The sequence below is a fragment of the Mobula hypostoma genome, chromosome 23 (genome assembly GCF_963921235.1).
Source record: "Mobula hypostoma chromosome 23, sMobHyp1.1, whole genome shotgun sequence".
NCBI lineage: Eukaryota > Metazoa > Chordata > Chondrichthyes > Myliobatiformes > Myliobatidae > Mobula > Mobula hypostoma.
Genome location: NC_086119.1, coordinates 12,277,925 through 12,297,387, shown reverse-complemented (window position 1 = coordinate 12,297,387; position 19,463 = coordinate 12,277,925). Strand labels below are relative to the sequence as shown.

The 19,463-nt window shown below is 39.7% G+C and overlaps 1 protein-coding gene across 9 annotated transcripts in view; it reads left to right on the top strand.

Annotated features, from left to right (window-relative positions):
- nf1a (neurofibromin 1a) overlaps nt 1-19,463 on the top strand; it is a 385,105-nt gene that overhangs the window by 193,690 nt on the left and 171,952 nt on the right. For all 9 annotated transcript variants that reach the window (XM_063031787.1, XM_063031792.1, XM_063031790.1 and 6 more), the window contains 5 exons: nt 9,638-9,796; nt 10,889-10,986; nt 14,249-14,395; nt 15,201-15,347; nt 16,311-16,421. In XM_063031787.1, coding sequence (XP_062887857.1) covers nt 9,638-9,796; nt 10,889-10,986; nt 14,249-14,395; nt 15,201-15,347; nt 16,311-16,421 — 662 coding nt within the window. The remainder of the gene's footprint in view (nt 1-9,637; nt 9,797-10,888; nt 10,987-14,248; nt 14,396-15,200; nt 15,348-16,310; nt 16,422-19,463) is intronic.

Below are 19,463 nucleotides of genomic sequence, written 5' to 3'. Positions count from 1 at the left end.
CTGCCAGAGCAACTATGGAGTGGCTTCAAATGAAGAAAGTTGATATCCTTGAGTGGCCCAGTTGGCGTCCTGACCTTAATCTAATTGAATATCTCTAGCAAGACCTCAAGATTGCTGTCTGCTGCCACTTCTCAACTAACCTGCCACAGCTTGAGCAATTTTGCAAGGAGGAATGGGCAGATCTTCTCCATCATGTTGTGCAATGCCTATATAGAGACATACCCAGGTAGATTATGTGGCTGTACTGAGAGGTGGTTCAACCAAGTACTGAGCAAAGGGGGATGAGTACTTTTGAACTGCTGACATTTCAGGTTTTGAATTTTCAGTTTTTCATGCTTTACAATCTTTTGGACTCTACTATAACAAAAGGATCATGTTATTCACAAATAAAAATTCCCAGTTAAATTGATCAAAGTCCCTGGCTGTAAAACTTACTAATGCAAACAGAGAGTGAGGGTTGAATACTTTTTCAAGGCACTGTATATGTGGATATCCCATGAGTTGGGTACTTATAACCAGGGGTGCAGTTTTAGCCGGAGCGCTCTGAAACGCGTTTGGCACCTCTTTAAGAAAAAAGCCAAAATAAATAAGCTAATTAATTAGGTGCTGCCTGGGGTGATTTGAGTCTCTCAGAAACTGCTGATCTCCTAGGATTTTTACGCACAATATACTCTGGAGTTTACAAAGAATGGTGCTGAAAACAAAAAAAAGTCCAGTGAGTGGATTTATTAAGATGTTTTCGCTCACAGAACAGCCACTCGCTGGATTTGTTTTGTTTTTGGCACCATTCTTTGTAAACTCCAGAGTCTGTTGTGCGTAAAAATCCCAGGAGATCAGCAGTTTCTGAGAGACTCAGGCTACGTCCACACTACGCCGGATAATTTTGAAAGCGCCGGTTTCGAGTAAAAACAACAGGCGTCCACACTAAGCGTTTTTCAAAATATCTCCGTCCACATTAGACGGATATTTCAGCAAATCTCCTCCTACTGGGCATGCGCAGGACACACAGAAACAAGCGAAGAGGAAACGATATACTTCGTGTGTGTTTGTCCAGTTACAGAGTAGAAAAACTTCAAAGGAATTGCTCTTGGCTCTCGCACAGGAGGACTTAAAACTTAAAAAAAACAAATACTGGAGCGTATGGAGGGAACCGACAGGGAGTTCACGGACAGTATGACCCGGCTGACGACGAACATTGAAAAACTGACTAACTCTGTTGCATTAATAAAGCACCTTGTTAAATGTACTGTATAAAACATGTCTGCATCAGCGTTATCTTGTATTTCCATACAATGTTACATTAGGCTGTTACACATCTATTGTCAGAGAAGTACTTGCATAAATAGGTAAACCACCTTCATACAAGCAAGGACAGAAAACAGGGCAAAGTGAGTATACTTATTTATTCAGTAAGCTATGGGTCAACTGGCTTCAGTCTCGTCCGTCTGTTCTGAAATTGTTAGGTGGTGGCATTCAAGAAAACAACTAACATCTGTTCCGGCACGTCATGACATCGTTTTTAAATAGTCAAAAAAGCTCACTTTACAATTTAACTCTCACGTCGTTCACACCGACTGCGCTTTATAACAGCTTGCGCAGTACCAAGCAGAAGCAGAAAAAAAGCATTGTTGTTGTGGTGTTGTCATGACAGCATTTTAAAATCTCTTCGGTTACCCCGTACACACTACGCCGGATATTAAGTGTTTTCAGATTTATTCATTCTGGAGAGTGTTTTCGAAAATCTCCGTTTTCGGGGGCTGAAAACGCCGGCTCAGTGTGGACGGGAGGGCAAAACGAAGAGAAAAAGCTTCGTTTTCAAAATTATCCGGCGTTGTGTGGACGTACCCTCAAATCACCCTGGGCGGCACCTAATTAATTAGCTTGTTTATTTCAGCTTTTTTCTTAAGGAGGTGCCGAACGCGTTTCTGAGCGCTCCGGCTAAAACTGCACCCCTGCTTGTAACCTGGTTAACCTATGTACAGGTATCCCATGTTGCAATAAACTTTGCCTCTTGACATTGGTAACGTTTCAAATAATGATGTGTTTTTTTTTAAAACTCAGGGGTCCTAAGGAATATTACATTGCAGCTGTTTCATATGACTGAAGTGTATATTTGCATAAGATCAAGGGTATGTGGATTGCTTGACAGCTGCAGATCATGCTGAACATATGCCGTTAAGTAGCAATGAGTTGATATTGTAATACTCATGAATCATTGTAGAACATTTAAAACATGTTATCATAAAGTTGCATCTGATCAAGAGGAATTTGTAACATTTTATATGTAAAGCCAGTGAAGGCCCCGTACCATGGGTAACCTTCAATGCCAGTAATCGTTGACAGCGGGTAGGATCCATTGCACAATACTACTTCTGGTAATTCTGCTGAATTCATCCTTTAGTCACTCCAAGGCAAGTATGTCCTTGGTAAAATGTGTGTAAAACTGTTCTGCTTACCTTTTTGTATCCTACTGTAACTTTGTACAGCTATAACCTAACTTCTACACAATTGAACTCTAGTTCTTTGGATATAAATACAGGTGCACTTACTGTCTTTTGCTTCACTATCATTACCTGTTTATGATATTACTTTTGCTATCCACTCTTCTACCATCTACCCATTTGGAAAGTATTTTGTTACGTCTAATTTGCCTACATTGACTAATGTTGAAACTTCAAACTTTATTGGTTCAGTCTGTGCTGCTAAAACTGCCATTTATCTCTGTGTCAGAAGAATGTGGATCCATGTTTTTCTATACTATCACTGATGTCATTATAAATGTAGGCATATTTGCTCCTCCAACACGTTCTGTAGCTTGCCAATTTGAGTCGTTCTTACTGCATCAAATCTGTCTGCTACCAGTAAATATTTTTGGTCAGGTCAATAATTTGCTTTCATGAACTTGCTTCATCTTTATCTTTCTCTTTTGATGATCTTGATTAAGTATTCTCTGGAAATCCATGTAAACAGTGTCCTTAGATTTCTCCTGTCTGTTCTTGAATCACCTTTCAAAATACCAATTTGGAACTGTCAGCCATGATCCACACTGCAAATACATGTTGTACATCTCTGCTCAAATGTAAACTTATAAGCTGTTCAGCTACTCCATCTTTAAGTATATTTCTCAGTAATATTAGTCTGCAATCTTTATTTCTTCCTTGTTTCTCTCTCTCATCGCCCTTCTAATAGTAATAGTCTTTCAGTTAAGAGGCATGGTTTCTATATTAAGAGACCCTAAACAGTTATAGTAGGACACTGCATGTCAGAAATGTGTTAATTATGCCACTAGTTCATCTAGTTTTTAAGAAGCACAAGCTTGTAACTTTCCGATTCTTTGAATCATAGCAGCAGAAATGGTTTGTTTCCTCTTTGTGAAATTAGCTTGGAAAAACATTAGTTTTGTTATTCTGTTTTCCATTTTCAGCCACCAAACTTTTTCTCAAGTAAAATCAAAATCAGGTTTATTATCACTGACACAGGTCATGAAATTTGTTGTTTTCTGGCAGCGGTACAGTGCAATACAAAACAAATTACATAAATAGCTCAAAAAAACTGAATAGTAAGGTAGCGTTCATGGACTATTCAGAAATCTAATGGGGTCTGAGAAGAAGTTGTTCCTTAAACATTGAGTGTGGGTCTTCTGCTCCTGTACTGTTTCCTTGATTGTAGTGAAAAAGCAAGACATGCCCTGAATGGTAAGGGTCCCTAATGATGATAGCACGTTCGTGAGACACGGCATTTGGAAGATGTCCTCAGTAGTGGGGAGGTTTGTGCCCATGATGGAGTTGACTGGGTCTACAACTTTCTGCAGCTTTTGTCGATCTTATGCAGTGCCTTCCACCCATTCCAGACGGTGATGCAACCCCTCAGAATACTACTCATAGTGCATCGTAGAGATTTGCTAGAGTTGTTGGTGACACGCCACATTTGAAATTCCTAATGAAGTATAGCCAATGATGTGCCTTCTTCATGACTGCATCAGTATATTGGGCCCTGGATAGATCCTCTGAGGTATGATGCTCAGGAGCTTCAAGCTGCTCACCCTTTCCACCACTGACCCCTTGATGAGAACAGCTGTGTGTTCTCCCAACTTCACCTTCCTGAGGTCCACAATAAATTCCTTGGTCTTTCTGACGTTGTGTGCTAGGTCGTTGCTGCGACACCACTGAACCAGCTGATCTATCTCACTCCTCTATACCTCCTTGTCACCATCTGACATTATGCCAACAACAGTTGTGTCATTGGTGAGTTTATAGAAGATGTATCATCTATAAATTCGATCCACACATTCATGAGTGTAGAGTCAATACAGCAGTGCATCCTTGAGGTGTGATGTATTGATTGTCAGCGAGAAGGAGATGTTATTTCCGATCCACGCTGACTGTGGTCTCCAAGTAATACAATAAAGTATTAGTTGAATTCATTTAATGGTGCAGTTTCTTTCAGTCGGCAGGATGGGTGTTCGAACTGCACAACAAACATACTGTAATTGTGGCTGACATTTTGGCGTTGCATTCTCGTGGAGGGATTTTTTTTGGATGAGGTATTAAATGGCAGACAATTAGCTAAATGTATTGCTTCTATTTATTTCAGTCTTTTTAGCCAGATAACCTTATAAAAGAAAATTTTGCTCCTTAGATTTTAAAGCAAAATTCTTAGAATACCAACCTAGTGTTTGCTTGTTTCTTTTAAAAAATAACATAACAGGGAAGAGATTAGGGGAGATGTCAGAGGTAGGTTATTTTACAAAGAGAGTGGTGGTGCTTGAAACACACTTCCAGTAATGGTAGTAGCAGCTGATGCAATAGAGATGTTTTAGAGGCTCGTGGATATGCACATGAATGTAAGATGAATGGAAGTTTAAGGGCTATGTAGAAATGAAGGTTAGATTGAACATGGAGTAAGATTCTATAGATCAGCACAATATTGTGGCCCATATGGTGCTGTACTATTCTTATGTATTAATCATTCTTGATACGCAGTAAGGTGCAATGACGCTCCTTTCTTGCCTGAAGCTCACAGTGTGAACCACATCCATGGTAATAATATGAGCAATAATAAATATAGTGGCAATTTTTAGGTGTGTGACATTCTGTCTTTAATTTCCTTCAATGGTTCCATTTAATATCAGAGAATGTATACAGTATACAACCTGAAATTCTTACTCTTTGCAGACATCCATGGAATAGAAGAACAACCTTAGAAATGGCCTAACTAGTTACTCCCTTGAAGTGCAATCAGGAATAGATAATAAGTGTTGATAATTGTTCATTTCCCTCCAGAGATGCTGCCTGGCCTGATGAGTCCCCCAGCATTTTTTGTGTAATGATCCACACGTCTAGCATCTGCAGTCTCTCTTCTGTCGCCACTTTATTTGCAATCATTAATGTCTTGATCTACTACGTCGCCAGTGAATACCTTTGAAGTAAAGTCACTAACATTTACATAATCCAAGTGATGTAAGAGTTATTCTCCCAGCAGCCAATATGTGCACAAGGGAGATGTCACAAATGCAACACCCATCCAATCTATTTTGGTCATATTAATTGAGAGCTACCCCTGCTCATGTGTGAAATGCTTCATCCCAGGAGTAAGCAAGTGGGTCTTGGTTTGACAAATAGCACTTTTTTGTGCTGTGGGGGTGGGGGTGGAGTCAGCTTGAATTTTGTGCTCAAATCAGAATCAGGTTTATTATGAATGACAGATGTCATGAAATTTGTTGTTTTGTGACAGCAGCACAGTGCAACATATAAAAAATTATTATGAGATTCAAAAAGAAAATGTAAATTAATATGTAGTGCACAAAGTAGTGAGGTCAGGTTCATGGACCATTCAGAAATCTGATGGGAGAGAGGAAGAAGCTGATGCTAAAACGTTGAGTGTGTGTCTTTAGTCTTCTGTATCTCTTCCCCAATGGTACTAATGAGAAGAGGGCATGTCCTGGGAAGTGCAGGTCCTTCATGATGGATGTCAGCTTCTTGCTGGATCACCTTTAGATGAATTATGGTCTTCTTTGACCTCCTCAGTGTCTGGGTGTCCAGTGTCCAAGATGGAGCTGGCTGATTCTACAAGCTTCTGCAGCTTTTTTTGATCCTGTGCATTACAGCCTCCACACCAGGTGGTGGTGCATCCAGCCAGATTATGCTCCACGGTATGTCTGTAGAGATTTTCTAGTGTTTGGTACATACCAAATCTCAGGAATGGGACGTGAACCTTCAACCTTCTGATTACTGTGCGAGTGCTGACCCACTGATTTACAGTGAGCTCACAGTGAAAGGGGAAGGAATCAAAGAGGTGTTCTTTTTAATTTCTGCACCTTCCTGGCACTTGGCAAATGTCAGCGTGAATGTAATCAGTAGAAGTTTAACAAATGCCAAGTCCTTGAAAAGGCAGAGGAAGTTAAATTCTTGATTTAAACTGACAGAAGAATATGAACGCATTTTAGTGACAGAATGGGAGTCAGAGAGACAAGAAATCCAAAGAATTAATGTTTTTGAATTTCTTTCTAGATCTTTAATCTATCTTTCCATGTGATATGAATAGTCCTTTACTAACATCACAGGGCTGTCTTTGTTCTCATGCTTATTCACACATATCCGGTCACTGGATGACGGAATTTTCAACTCATCAACTACATGTTCATTTTCTACATTGCAAGCATTTTATGGCATCTTAACAAGCAATCCCATTTTTATTGCAAGGATTTTTTTTTACTGAGATTTTACTGGTGTTTTGAGATCCTTGTTCACAATGTTTGGGCAGCTGGACAATGAATGATGCCTGTCTGATTCAGATGTCTTTAATCGATTGTTTTGTTTATCTCAGACAAAAATAATGCAGAGACCCCATGTGTCACCATGCACTGTATGCCTATAAGCTAGGTGGGTGCCAGAATGGGTGGTGACTCTTGCAGGCTGCTGCCCCCCTCCCAGCACATACTTAGGTTGTGTTGGTTGTTAACACGAACAACACATTTCACTGTATGTTTTTGATGTGCATGTGATAAAAAATGAATCTGACTATATGGGTACTAAAAACGTGCATGATTTTTGGTTATATTGGAAATGGGGATATTTACTACTAGAGTTTAGTGGTGTCTAATTACACTGCGGAGCTCATCTTTGTAGCTTCAGAATTCCATTCTCAGTGAAGACATTGAGGGAGAGTTGAACAGTTAACTTCCCACATGCTCGAAACCTCGATGTGATCAAGCGGATATGGCAGTTACAGCAAAATATAAATCTCACTGTTTGTTCAGTTTTCTTGAAAGCGAGAAAGGGTAATTTTCTGTCTCTGTACCAGATGTTAACTTAAAGCAAGTAATTGGTAGAAGTAGATATTCTGGTGTTTGATTACTAATCCAGAACCTAGAGTAATGATCTGTAGTTATGAGTAAAACTACAGATGCAATTGGAAAGTGCAAAATAAATTCCTTATTCCAGATTCATGTAATAATCTTAATGGTAACTATTGCATTAAGGGGAATAAGATTTGTTTCACTTTTGTCCTTAATAGAAATAAATCCTTGCCATCTGTCTATGACTTCTGTTTAGTTTATTGTCATATACAGTAAGGTGCAATGACATTCCTTGTTTATGTGAACTTACAGAGTAAAATATGTACATGGTAATTATAAAAGCAACAATAAAAACGGGTGATTCTTAGGTGTGTGACATTCTCTCTTCAATGCCTTTAGAAACTGCCTAACAAGCTACTCCCTTAAAGAGTAATCAGTATATAAATATTAGGTAAATTTTAAAAATTCAATGTTTTAAACAATACTTCAGTAAATTTAAATATTTAGGTATTTAAATGAATTGGATATTTCAAAAAGAGACTATAAATAGTGAGGTAGTATTCATGGGGTCATTGTCTGTTCAGGATGCAGATGGTGGAGGGGAAGAAGCTTTTCCGAAAGTATTGAGTGTGTGTCTTCAGGCTCCTGTACCCTCTGGTGGTAGTAATAAGAAGAGGACATGTCCTGGGGTGTGGAGGTGCTTAATGATGGTGCAGCCTTTTTGAGCCATCACCTTTTGAAGATGTCGTCGATGCAGGGGTGGCCAGTGCCCACGATGGAGCTGGCTGAGTTTACAACCCTCTGCAGCCTTTTTTCGTTCTGTACAGCGGCCCCTCCACACCAGATGGTGATGTAACCAATCAAAATGCTCTCCATGGCATCTGGAGAAATTTGCTAAAGTCCTTGGTGATATACTTAACATTATTTCCTTTCTTCTGCTCTAAAACAAATGTATCTACATGCATACAGTAGTGGAATTGGAGTAAGGTTGGTATCGTAGTATTGGTCTGTCATTGCACTTCAGAGACATTCTGCATTTTTAAGACCTTGAACTCAACACTGTGTTAGAAAGTTGAGCAAAGCCAGTGTCTTTAGTTCCTGTCAATGTCTACTCCTTACCTCCATTTCTGTCCCTGGCAACCATGAAACCAAAGCAAGTAGTTCACAAACTTTGGTTTCATACTTGATCTAAATTGGTGATCTATTGACCCACATCTATGTCATTTTGAAAACTGTCTTTTGATTCCTCTGGTATCATTACGTAACTGTTCTGCTTTAGTCTATCTGTTTCTGAAACCTTCAGTCCATCTGTTTCATGCTACTCTTGATAAACTGGAAGATAGTCAAAAATTCCACCAAGTTCCATTCATCCAATATCTATGTGCTTGCTCATCCACACAGGCATTTAATTAAATAGCTCCTGATTTTGAAGTTTCTGGTCTTCATAAAATCCCACCAAGTTCTTGTCTTTCTGTCTCTGTGTTGTCTCATATCCTCATAACCCTCTGAGATTTCAGCGCTGCTCAAACCTGACTTCTTGTTCATCCTTGAAGTTAATTAATCCTTTTTAGGTAGCTACCTCTTAGCATCCTTTCATCCTCGTGGAATTCTAGTGGAATGAATCACAGCTGTGCAAAATCCTAAACTTGCAGGTGCTCTCAAGATCAAAGATGGATATTTTTCTTGTTCCTTGTATTTTTTTCCAAAGACGATAGGACAAAATTGCAGTCAGTCGGATGAGTTGAAGTGTAACATGGAGGCAAAATCAAAAAAGGTAATGAATACAGGACATGAGACTTGATTATAAACAGAGAATGAGAACTTAGTTAATTCATTTTAAAATCTGTCTCGGACTTGCCTCAAGATGAAACTGAATCTGACGATTACATTTGGGGAAATAATGTGAAGTCTACATTTTAATCAACTCCTTCACATTATCCTGTATGGTGAGGTTAGGGACCATTTAGATCTCATTTAATAGGTGTATATTTTTTATTGCTATAGATCTTCCTCAGCTTACAGATTCCTGACTTAGGTACATCTCCGACATATAAGATCAAGTACTTGGGGTTCCGGCAGGATGGAGTTCCCGGCTGCTATGGGCTGCAGGTATCTTTTGCCACGTGGAAACCTGGTTCAGGACCCATTCTCTGACTTGCAAACTGCTCAGGTTATGAACAGTTCACAAGAATGGAGTCTTGCCTTAACCTGGGGGCAACCTGTATAAACATCACCAGGATACTATTTCTTTCAAATGTGTTCAATGAGGAGAACAAATTAGATTTTAACTGTGGCTAACAAAACATTTTGTTTTTGTCTCTGCTGTTTTCCTTCTTGCAGGTTGTCAGCCAGCGTTTTCCCCAGAACAGCATAGGTGCTGTCGGAAGTGCTATGTTCTTAAGATTCATCAACCCTGCTATAGTATCTCCATATGAAGCAGGAATTCTTGATAAGAAGCCTCCACCAAGAATTGAACGAGGATTGAAGTTAATGTCCAAGGTAATAGTTTTAACATATGGAGAATTTCTGGTTCCAATTAGGAGTTGGCCTCCGAACTGGGAATTGGGAAATCAGGAATTGGTCTATTGAGTAAGTAAACAGTCATTGTTCTGGATTTAGGGAAGAATAGTTTGCAAAAGCTAACATTTCTGAAACCTGTACTGTAAGTACAAATACTTTTGGTGTACCCGCACTGGAGATACAGTATCCTCTTCCATCTCATACATCTGCAAAGCTGGCCATTTGGACCTCCTGTATCAGGTCTGCTTGTGCATAACATTGAAATCTGGCCCTTTCACAGCCAACCAGATCAAAGCATCTGAAATCAGGTCCTGTCAATTTGGGGCCAAGCAGCTTGAGTTGTGGGAGTTGGTGTGTCAGACTTGAGGGATGGAAGATTGTGTTGAGAATAATTGTCAGCAAGTAAGCTAAGGCATTCAGTCTAAGAGCTGTGGAAGGGTTAGCTGGGGAGTAATTGCCATGATGACTGTTTAAACTTCTCCCAATCCACAGATGATTGACATGAGATCAAGCCTCATCTTGGGCAGCAAGAAGGACAATTGCTTTTCAGGTGCTAAACATGGAGAGTGATCTAAAGAGAAATAAAAGCCTTTTAACGTACACATTCTAATGTGACCTAGCAATAGCATAAAGCACACTGAACAGCTGGGAGTGCAGAATATTAGCCCAGTCACCTGTCAAGAATTCAGGGTCTCCTAGAGTCATATGGCATTGAAACAGACTTTTCAGACCATTGAGTGTATACCGACCATCAAGCACTCATTGTTACTAATCCGACATGAATCCCATTTCATCCTCCTCACATTCCAATCAACTCTCGCCAGGTTCCACTTTTCACCTACACATTGGAAGCAATTTGCAGGGCCAACTGGTCTACTAGCCTACACATCTTTGGATTGTGCAAGGAAAGGGGGTGGGTGGGGGAGTATCTGAAGGAAACCCTCGCCTTCTTGGCTGATCTTAAATGTAAATTTTGATGGCATGATGGCAGATCAGGGTAAGTTTATGGTAACTCCCTGCCTTTAGAATCAGTTGTCATTAATGAGCATAATCATTCTGCTTTTTAACCAGATTCTACAAAGCATTGCAAATCATGTCCTGTTTACAAAAGAAGAACATATGAGGCCATTTAATGATTTTGTCAAAAACAACTTCGATGCAGCCCGCAGGTAACTATGAATTTTTGAATTTACTGTATGGCTAAATTAAAATGTAGCCGGCTGGTGGCGTAGTGGCATCAGCGCTGGACTTCGGAGCGAAGGCTCCCGAGTTTGAATTCAGCCGGCTCCCTTGCACGCTTTCTATCCGTGCTGGGTTGAGCGTCGAGCTAGCAACTTGGCCTCGTAAAAATAAGAAAGCCTGCTAAAAAAATTGCCGTCAGGACGGCGTCCCGATGACTTCACTTGGAGTTAAGGGCTTTCTTCTTCTTCTTCTTAAATTAAAATGTATTTTCAGATGTATGACTTACTTTTACTCTGTTTGAATATGATATTGTGAAAAAGGGTTGTGGGGTGGAGATACTGTATGTCTCTACCAAAGGAGGAGTAAGGCGCTCCTAACCTCTAGTAGCCTGTAGGTCACCTATGGGCAAGGTATAGCACCTGCTTAGCCCCCTGATCAGGGTCACGTGAAGCCATAGGAGCAGGTGGTGGATAGTCGTACAGGTCCTGGTTATGCAACCACTGACACCAGGCAATCTCTGAAGAGTATTGATAATGGCTGGGATTACCACTAAAGACACTGCCCAAAAGGCAGCAATGGCAAGCCACTTGTGTAGAAAATTTGCCAAGAACAATCATGGTCAAAAGACCATGATTGCCGACATCATACGACATAGCACATGATGCTGATGATGATTGTGAAACAGCAGGAATGCATGTATGTACTATGCATGTAGTTTTAGAGCTCTTTTAATGCAATTAATGAAGATGTAATCCTTTATTTTAAATCAATGGTTGAATGCAAATTTCCCCAAGAATTGATATGTGTCCCTAACTGTACCCTTTTGTTTAGCTTCTATAGTTTTAAGCAACATATTTAATTTTTGGAAGCTATTTCATAAATTTCAGCAGAGCAGCTGAACTATGTCTCTTAAGATCTCCAGTTTTCTTTTGTCGTACTCAAGTACTGTTTTCAAGACCGTCTTGGACTTAGAATGAGCTCCTTAATACCCCCTTGTGTAATTCCTCACTTGTAGACCCCAGTCAGTTCAGATAGGCAAAAACATCTCCTCCACAATCTCCATCAGTACAGGAACACTGCAGGGATGAGCATTTAGCCCCCTGCTCTACTCGCTTTACACCTGTGATTGTGTGGCTATAGACAGCTCCAATACCATATATAAGTTTTCTGATAACACAACTGTTGTGGGCTGTATCACAGGGGGGATTCGAATCAACATACAGGAGGGAGACTGAAAACTTGGCTGAGTGGTGCAACAACAACCTCTCACTCAATGTCAATAAGGCCAAGGAACTGGTTGTAGACCAGGAGAGAGAAACCAGAGGTCCTAGAGCCAGTAATCATCAGAGGTGAAGAGGGTCAGTAACTTTAAATTCCTGGGTGTCACTATCTCAGAGGACCTGTCCTGGACCCATCTTATAAATATGATTGCGAAGAAAGCACAACGCTTCTGCTTCCTCAGGAGTTTGCGGAGCTTAGGCATGTCAACGAAAACCTTGGCAAACTTCTATAGAAGTGTGGTGAAAAATGTGCTGACTGGCAGATTTATGGCCTGGTATGGGAATAGCTATGCCTTTGAGCAGAAAATCCTACAAAAGGTGGTGGATTCAGCCTAGTACATCACAGGTAAAATCCTCCCAACCATTGAGCACATCTACACAAAAAGTTGCTGTCGAAAAGCAGCATCCATCATCAGTGATCCTCATCATCCAAGCCATGCTCTTTTCTAGGTGTTGCCATCAGGTAGAAGGTACAAGTGCACCAACAGGTTCAAGAATAGTGATAGCTACACTCATTTAAGGACTCTATTTTAATGTTGTTATTTCATGCTTGTTATTTATTGCTATTCGTTTACATCTGAATTAGCACAGTTTGTTTACAGTTACTGTTCTATAGATTTGCTAAGTATGCCCTCAGAAAAAGAATCTCAGGGTTGTATGTGGTGACATGTATGTACCCTAATAATGAATTTTACTTGTTGTTCCATTGGGCTGTTGATTTTTTTTCTTCTGAAAGAATTGTAAACATATTGCTGAAAGCAAACATCGTAAGACAAGGCAACGTCTATGGAAGGGAATAAGAAAGCGATGTTTCGAGCCGAGACACTTCATCTGGTCTTGATGAAACGTCTTGGCCTGAAATATCGATTGTTTATTCTCCTTCATAGACGCTGCCTGACCTGCTGAGTTCTTCCAGCATTTTGTGTGCATTGCTCTGGACTTCCAGCATCTGCAGAGTTTCTTGTGTTCTTGGTAAGGTAACTTGGAAAGTTTTCTATTTGGAGGCAAGACCCGAACTTGTGATCATGTTAAAAATACCAATCTGAAATTCAGGAGAAGCTGCTTCATCCAGATAGATAATGCTTAAAAGATAGAACAATGTATTGTGGGGAATGAGGAATCACACCTACAGCTTAAATGCTATACTTTGTAGGAAATGGGACTATATTCTTGCTTCCTTATTGCTATATTGCATATTTCCAAGTCAGTGTTTTAGGGAAGTAAGTTTCCACGATTGTATATTTTTTTCTGAATTTAATCATCATTTCCAAAGAGAAAATTAGGCAAAAGTGAAAATTTCCTTTTTTTCTCAGGAATTTCTTCATATGTACAAAGCAAAAAGCAGGCACAGTAAGTCCTTGGGATACGTTAAAGCACACGTCAGTTAGTGTTAAGAAAGCTGGAATTTTCAACAACCCTTGTCAAAATGTTAATTGTGAAGTGCAGAACCAACAAGCACATTAACTGGAATTATTCCTTTTGTTGCTGAAGGAAAGACTGACTCTGTGGGCAAAGAATAAAGACTATAAATGGTATTGAAATTGGGAGACTTGCACAAGCGAAGCCTTGTGCAAACCTGATAGACTGTCTGGTAAACACAAAAGGTTATGCAGGTGATGGGAATCCAGAGCAACACACACAAAATGCTGGGGGAGCTCAGCAAGTCAGGCAGCAGAAATGGAAAGGATTAAAGTTTATAAATTTATACTTAATAAATGTTACACATTTATTCTCTTCCATAGATGCTGCCTGACCTGCTGAATTCCTCCAGCAATTTATTTGTGTTGCATTGAGCTGTATGGTGACCACCCTGTTCTTTACAAGTCATGATTGGGAACCCATTTATGTACATGATCTATAAGTTTGTCTTTCAGTTTAGGTATATATTTTGATATGATGCCTTTCAGAATATTTCTAATGCATTTTTCTCTCTCCACCACGTTTCCCTCACTGTATTTCCTTCTGGAAGGTTTTTCCTGGACATTGCATCTGACTGCCCAGCCAGTGACACAGTCAATCACAGTCTTTCATTCATCAGTGATGGGAACGTTCTTGCTTTGCATAGGTTGCTGTGGAACAATCAGGAGAAAATAGGGCAGTATCTTTCTAGTAACAGGTATGTGTGATCCTCATGCTAAAACACTGACATTCACTGAACTTTCTTCTCCCTGTGGTGAATGCAAATTTAATGCCCACACTTGAATTCCAGTGCAACAGATAGTTTGCAAAAGTTAATTCAGAATGTTAGACAACTTTGTATGCTGATTCTCCAGCCAAACATAGCCTTTAGCTAATGCCAGATTCGAACTCAGAAATAACTGAACGCAAATATTTCTTGGACAGTATGGTACTGTCATTCCAAATATTAAATTATTTTATTGTAAATACCTAAACCCAAAATTATGTATGTCTAAGTCAGAAGTGCCCAACCTTTTTTATACCATGCAGTCCTACCGTTAACAGGGGTCTATGCACCCAAGATTGAGAATCCCTGGTCTAAATGCACAATGATGTAAATAGTGATATGTGTGAGGGATGCTACAGTGAGATAGCTAAAGAAAAATGGAAATAATTTGCAAAAAAAAACATAATTATTTTTACAATTACATCAGGATTTATAATTGAAAAATTCCTTAGGGGGAAATTCACTCAGTTGCATAATGTAATATCTCTTTTGTTTTAAGTATTTATCACAAAAGTAACAGAATCCATGAAACATAGTACATTTGAACATTTTTATAGTATCAATACACTTCTGAATATTTTGCATGTATGATAAATAGTGTGCTGCCATTCTGACAAGGAATATCACAAGCACTAGTCTAATCCTTGAATCGTTTAATGCAAAACTGAATGTAATTTAATGTCAATTTTTATTTCAATAAAGTCAAAAGATGACTTTTATCATCCAATGACCTCAGGGATCACAAAGCAGTAGGGAGAAGACCGTTTGACAAGATGGCTACCTTGTTAGCCTATCTGGGCCCTCCTGAGCACAAACCTGTTGCTGACACTCACTGGTCCAGTCTAAACCTCACCAGCTCCAAGTTTGAGGAGTTTATGACCAGGTAAGCAGTGTTGCTTATCAGTCTTAGTTTATGTATGGTTTCTTGTAAATTCAATTATATTTCTTTATTTTTCCTATAAATGCCTGCAAGAATGTGAATCTTAATATGGTAATGTATATGTACTTTGATAATAAATTTACTTTGAACTTTGAAGTGCTATAAATGTATTTTCAGAAGTATAGAAACAGGAAGTTTTGTAATTGAATATTTTGTTAGTTATTGCCTGTTATGCCACTAGCTTTAAGGGCATCAATGAAGGTCCTCCATCTCTGTTGTCTTTGGCCATCTGGTGGTGTTCAGAGCTGCCTTCATCGTGCCAGTAGCTTCCTCTCAGTTTTCACTCCTGTCAGTCATGCAAATCCCAGGTGGAGACTCAGGAATACCATTGCATACAGATAAAGGACTCTTCATCGCTGTTTCCATCACAATTTTTTTGACCAGTCAGGGTTGTTAGCCCTGAGCTGAACCCCTGAACCTGGGGGACTGGTGGACCACTTTTAGTCTGGCCCCTGCCCTTTGACCTGTTAGGCATGAGTGACCCTACCAAGAGTTAAAGTATTAAGTCCTGACTCCAGCCAACATATAGTTCTCCGAGTCATTGAGGTGCAAGCCTCCAAACCCTAAGACAAGATTGTGGTCCTGTTGGAGGCTGTAATTGAATAGCTTCACGTTACTTATCAAAGGGTTGAAGTATTTAGCCAACACCTGAATATTAACATCTGCACCCAATCTATGTTTAAAAAAAACTATTTAATTTAAAAATCCGAGTAAATATTTATCCCTGGACTAAATGGCTCAGTATATCTCCATATAGTATAATTATACAGTACCTTTACTTCCCAAAGGTACAGGCAGGTATCGGAGGATTTCTAATGGGAAAGATTCTTCCCTCATTTAAGTCATAAACACTCGCAGCACAGATACTTTGAGGACTCTGGTTATAATGAAACGTTTTCGTTCCAGGCATCAAGTACATGAAAAGGAAGAGTTCAAAGCTTTAAAGACACTTAACATCTTTTATCAGGCTGGAACATCAAAAACAGGAAATCCCGTGTTTTACTATATAGCCAGAAGGTAGGACATATCATAATTTGTTTTTTCTTACAGTAGTGAATGAACAACTGTGGGATTTGTGCATGGTTACCAACCTTGGCAAGTTCAGCAATATTTTTAAAGTAGTTGGTTGTGATAATGTCAGCTGAAATATGATTGACCAATTTTATTGAATGTGTGACAAAATGCCGTTGTTAGACTGTTCATAATAGCTGTTGCCCAATGGGAGATGCTCTTCACACAAGATTTTGCTGTGAATTTTTGTTACCTTGTATTGTTGGAGAGTGTTTGCAAAAGACATAAAGGGTTAAATTGCCTTTATAATCAGTGCCGTTGAAATACTATCCTGTTATTTTTACTGGATTTGCTTTGTTCCCTGAGGTAGAATATTATGGGAAGGAAAGGTGATGAGAGTACAAGCAAAATTGATCAGATAACTGGTCAACTGACATCTGTGCAACACTACTTCTCATCGTTCATCTTAATTGTTCACTGGCAATAGATCCACAATCGAACATGGGTTGTCCAGGTCCTCTACTGTCAGCAGTCTGATGTTGTTTCATTGACCTCAAGTACTGAGACACACTGCAGTCCCCACAATATTACTTCTGTTTGGGACATATAGTATCTGTGTCTGCTGAATTCTGCTCTACAACCTTCCTCTTTTGGCTTCTGGCGTGTGGCATTTCAACTTGCTTTCTTAATGTGCCTTCAACTAAGTGCAGTGTGTAAAGTGTCTCTCTCCAGGAGTGTTATCAAACAAAATTAACCCCTCTGCCACCTGTCCCAATAAATCATTGAGAAAAGCTTGAAAAGAAGTTAGAGAGATGTATAAAGCTGAGGAGTTTCCAGCATTCAGGAGACTTTAGCAACTAAAGGTGCAACTGGCAGTGTTGTTTCAATTAAACTGGGATCTGGGTAGGGCATGGATTGTGGAATTATGATTAGAGTGTCAGGAGTACAAGTTTCATGGGAGGTCTTCAAATGACTGTCCAAATGTTCTCGTCACAACCAGCCTTTCAGACACAGTTCGAGATTAATATCACCTTCCGAAGTCTTAAACAAGCGCACCAGGAATGGTCTTGTAGCTCTGCTAGTTACTGCCTTTATAGTTAAGGATTGGATGTGGTATAATTTAACAGAGTCCACACCTATTTCTATCTCCATTGTTTGGGTTCTGAACAGTCTCAACCTAATGTGAAACTATTACCAGGAACTAACCATAATCAACATTTCAGCAAGATGGTGTGCCTTTTATAACTTAGGACAGCCCAATACACTTTGCAACTAATTAAGTACTTAACACACAATTGAAATGCAGGGAAATATTTTTTTAAACTCTAATACTTAAATTGCTAAAAGAATTATTTGGGTAGTGACAGAATTAAAAATGCTTGTGAGTAGATTTTGTGCTGTCACCAACTTGTCATCATGGGTAGAATAGTCTTTGCTACAATCAGTCATTCAAATTCAACTTTTATGCTTTTTAAGTGCATGAACTGAATACTTCTATAATATTATAGATCACTGTAATAATGTCTTTATAACTTTATGCCTTAGCTGGCCAATGGTGTAGTAGCATCCACACCAGACTTTGAAGCGCGTGGTCAAGGGTTCAAATCTGGCTGGCTCCTTGCACGCTTTCCATCTATGCTGAGTTCAGCGAAGAGCCAGCAGCTCAGCCTCATAAACAAAACAAACAAATGCCAAAAAAAAGGGCAAGATAGCTGCCTGATGTGCCACAAGGCACGGAGAGGAACAACAACTGTGTGTGTGATAGTTCCTCTGAAATTTGTAAGCATTATAAAAATTATTTTGCTTCATGAGCTTGGATTGCCATAATGGCACCTTGCGATGGTATTTCACTGTTGAGGTATGTTCTGTTTTTGAAGCATGCCGGAGAGCAGGTCAGATGGTGGGCTTTGTTTTTGGATTTGGTATCTTGGCCTTTTCCTTGGGTGGCCCTTTCCAAGGGCTCTGATAGAACACTGGGCATTTTATCATTGATGCCTGCCTTCACAGAAAGATGGCTGATGAGATCTGGGAAATGATCCACATTGGAAATGTTAAAGCAATAAGTCTAATATTGCTATATCTGAATGTGCAAAGTGATTATAATATGACGGGTGGCCTAGCAGCACAAATAGATGATAACAGATACAATATAAATGCTATTATGGAAATATAGCTGGAGAGTGATTATGTGTAAGAGTGTCTGAGAATATGCTGAGAAAGGGGGGTGTGGAGGGCTCTGGTCAGGGTGTAAATGATGGTACTAAGAAGATTAATGGTTTGGCAGGCACTAGATGGGCCAACGGGCCTGTTTCTGTGCTGTAGTGTTCTGTGACTCTATAACTCCATTCTATAATATTTATTACAATAGATTTTGGTTAATTGGGCTATCTGTTAATAGTCCTCCAAACGGCAGAGGTAATGATAGAATAAGAATCAGTCGTATTATCACAGGCATATGTTGTGAAATCTGTTAACTTAAATTTGTTAAACTAAAAGTAGTACAAAAACAGAAATAATATAAAAAGTGAGGTAGTGTTCATGGGTTCAATGTCCACATAGGAATGGGATGGCAGAGGGGAAGAAGCTGTTCCTGAATCGCTGAGTGTGTGCCTTCAGGCTTCTGTATCTCCTACCCGAGAGTAACAATGAGAAGAAGGCATGTTCTGGGTGATGGGGGTCCACCTTTCTGAGGCACCACTCCTTGATTGTCAGTGAGGAGGAGATATTATTACCAATCCACACAGATTGTGGTCTTCTGGTTATGAAGTCAAGGATCCAATTGCAGAGAGAGGTACAGAGGCCCAGGTTCTGTAGCTTATTAATCAGGACTGTGGGAATGATGGTGTTCAACCCTGAGCTGTAGTCAATGAACAGCATCCTGACATAGGTGATCTAAGGTTGTGAGAAGAGCCATTGTGATTACTTCTGCCATAGACCTATTGTGGCGATAGACAAACTGCAGTGGGTCCAGGTCCTTGCTGAGGCAGGAGCTGATTCTAGCCATGATCATCCTGTCAAAGCATTTCACCACTGTAACTGTGAGTGCTA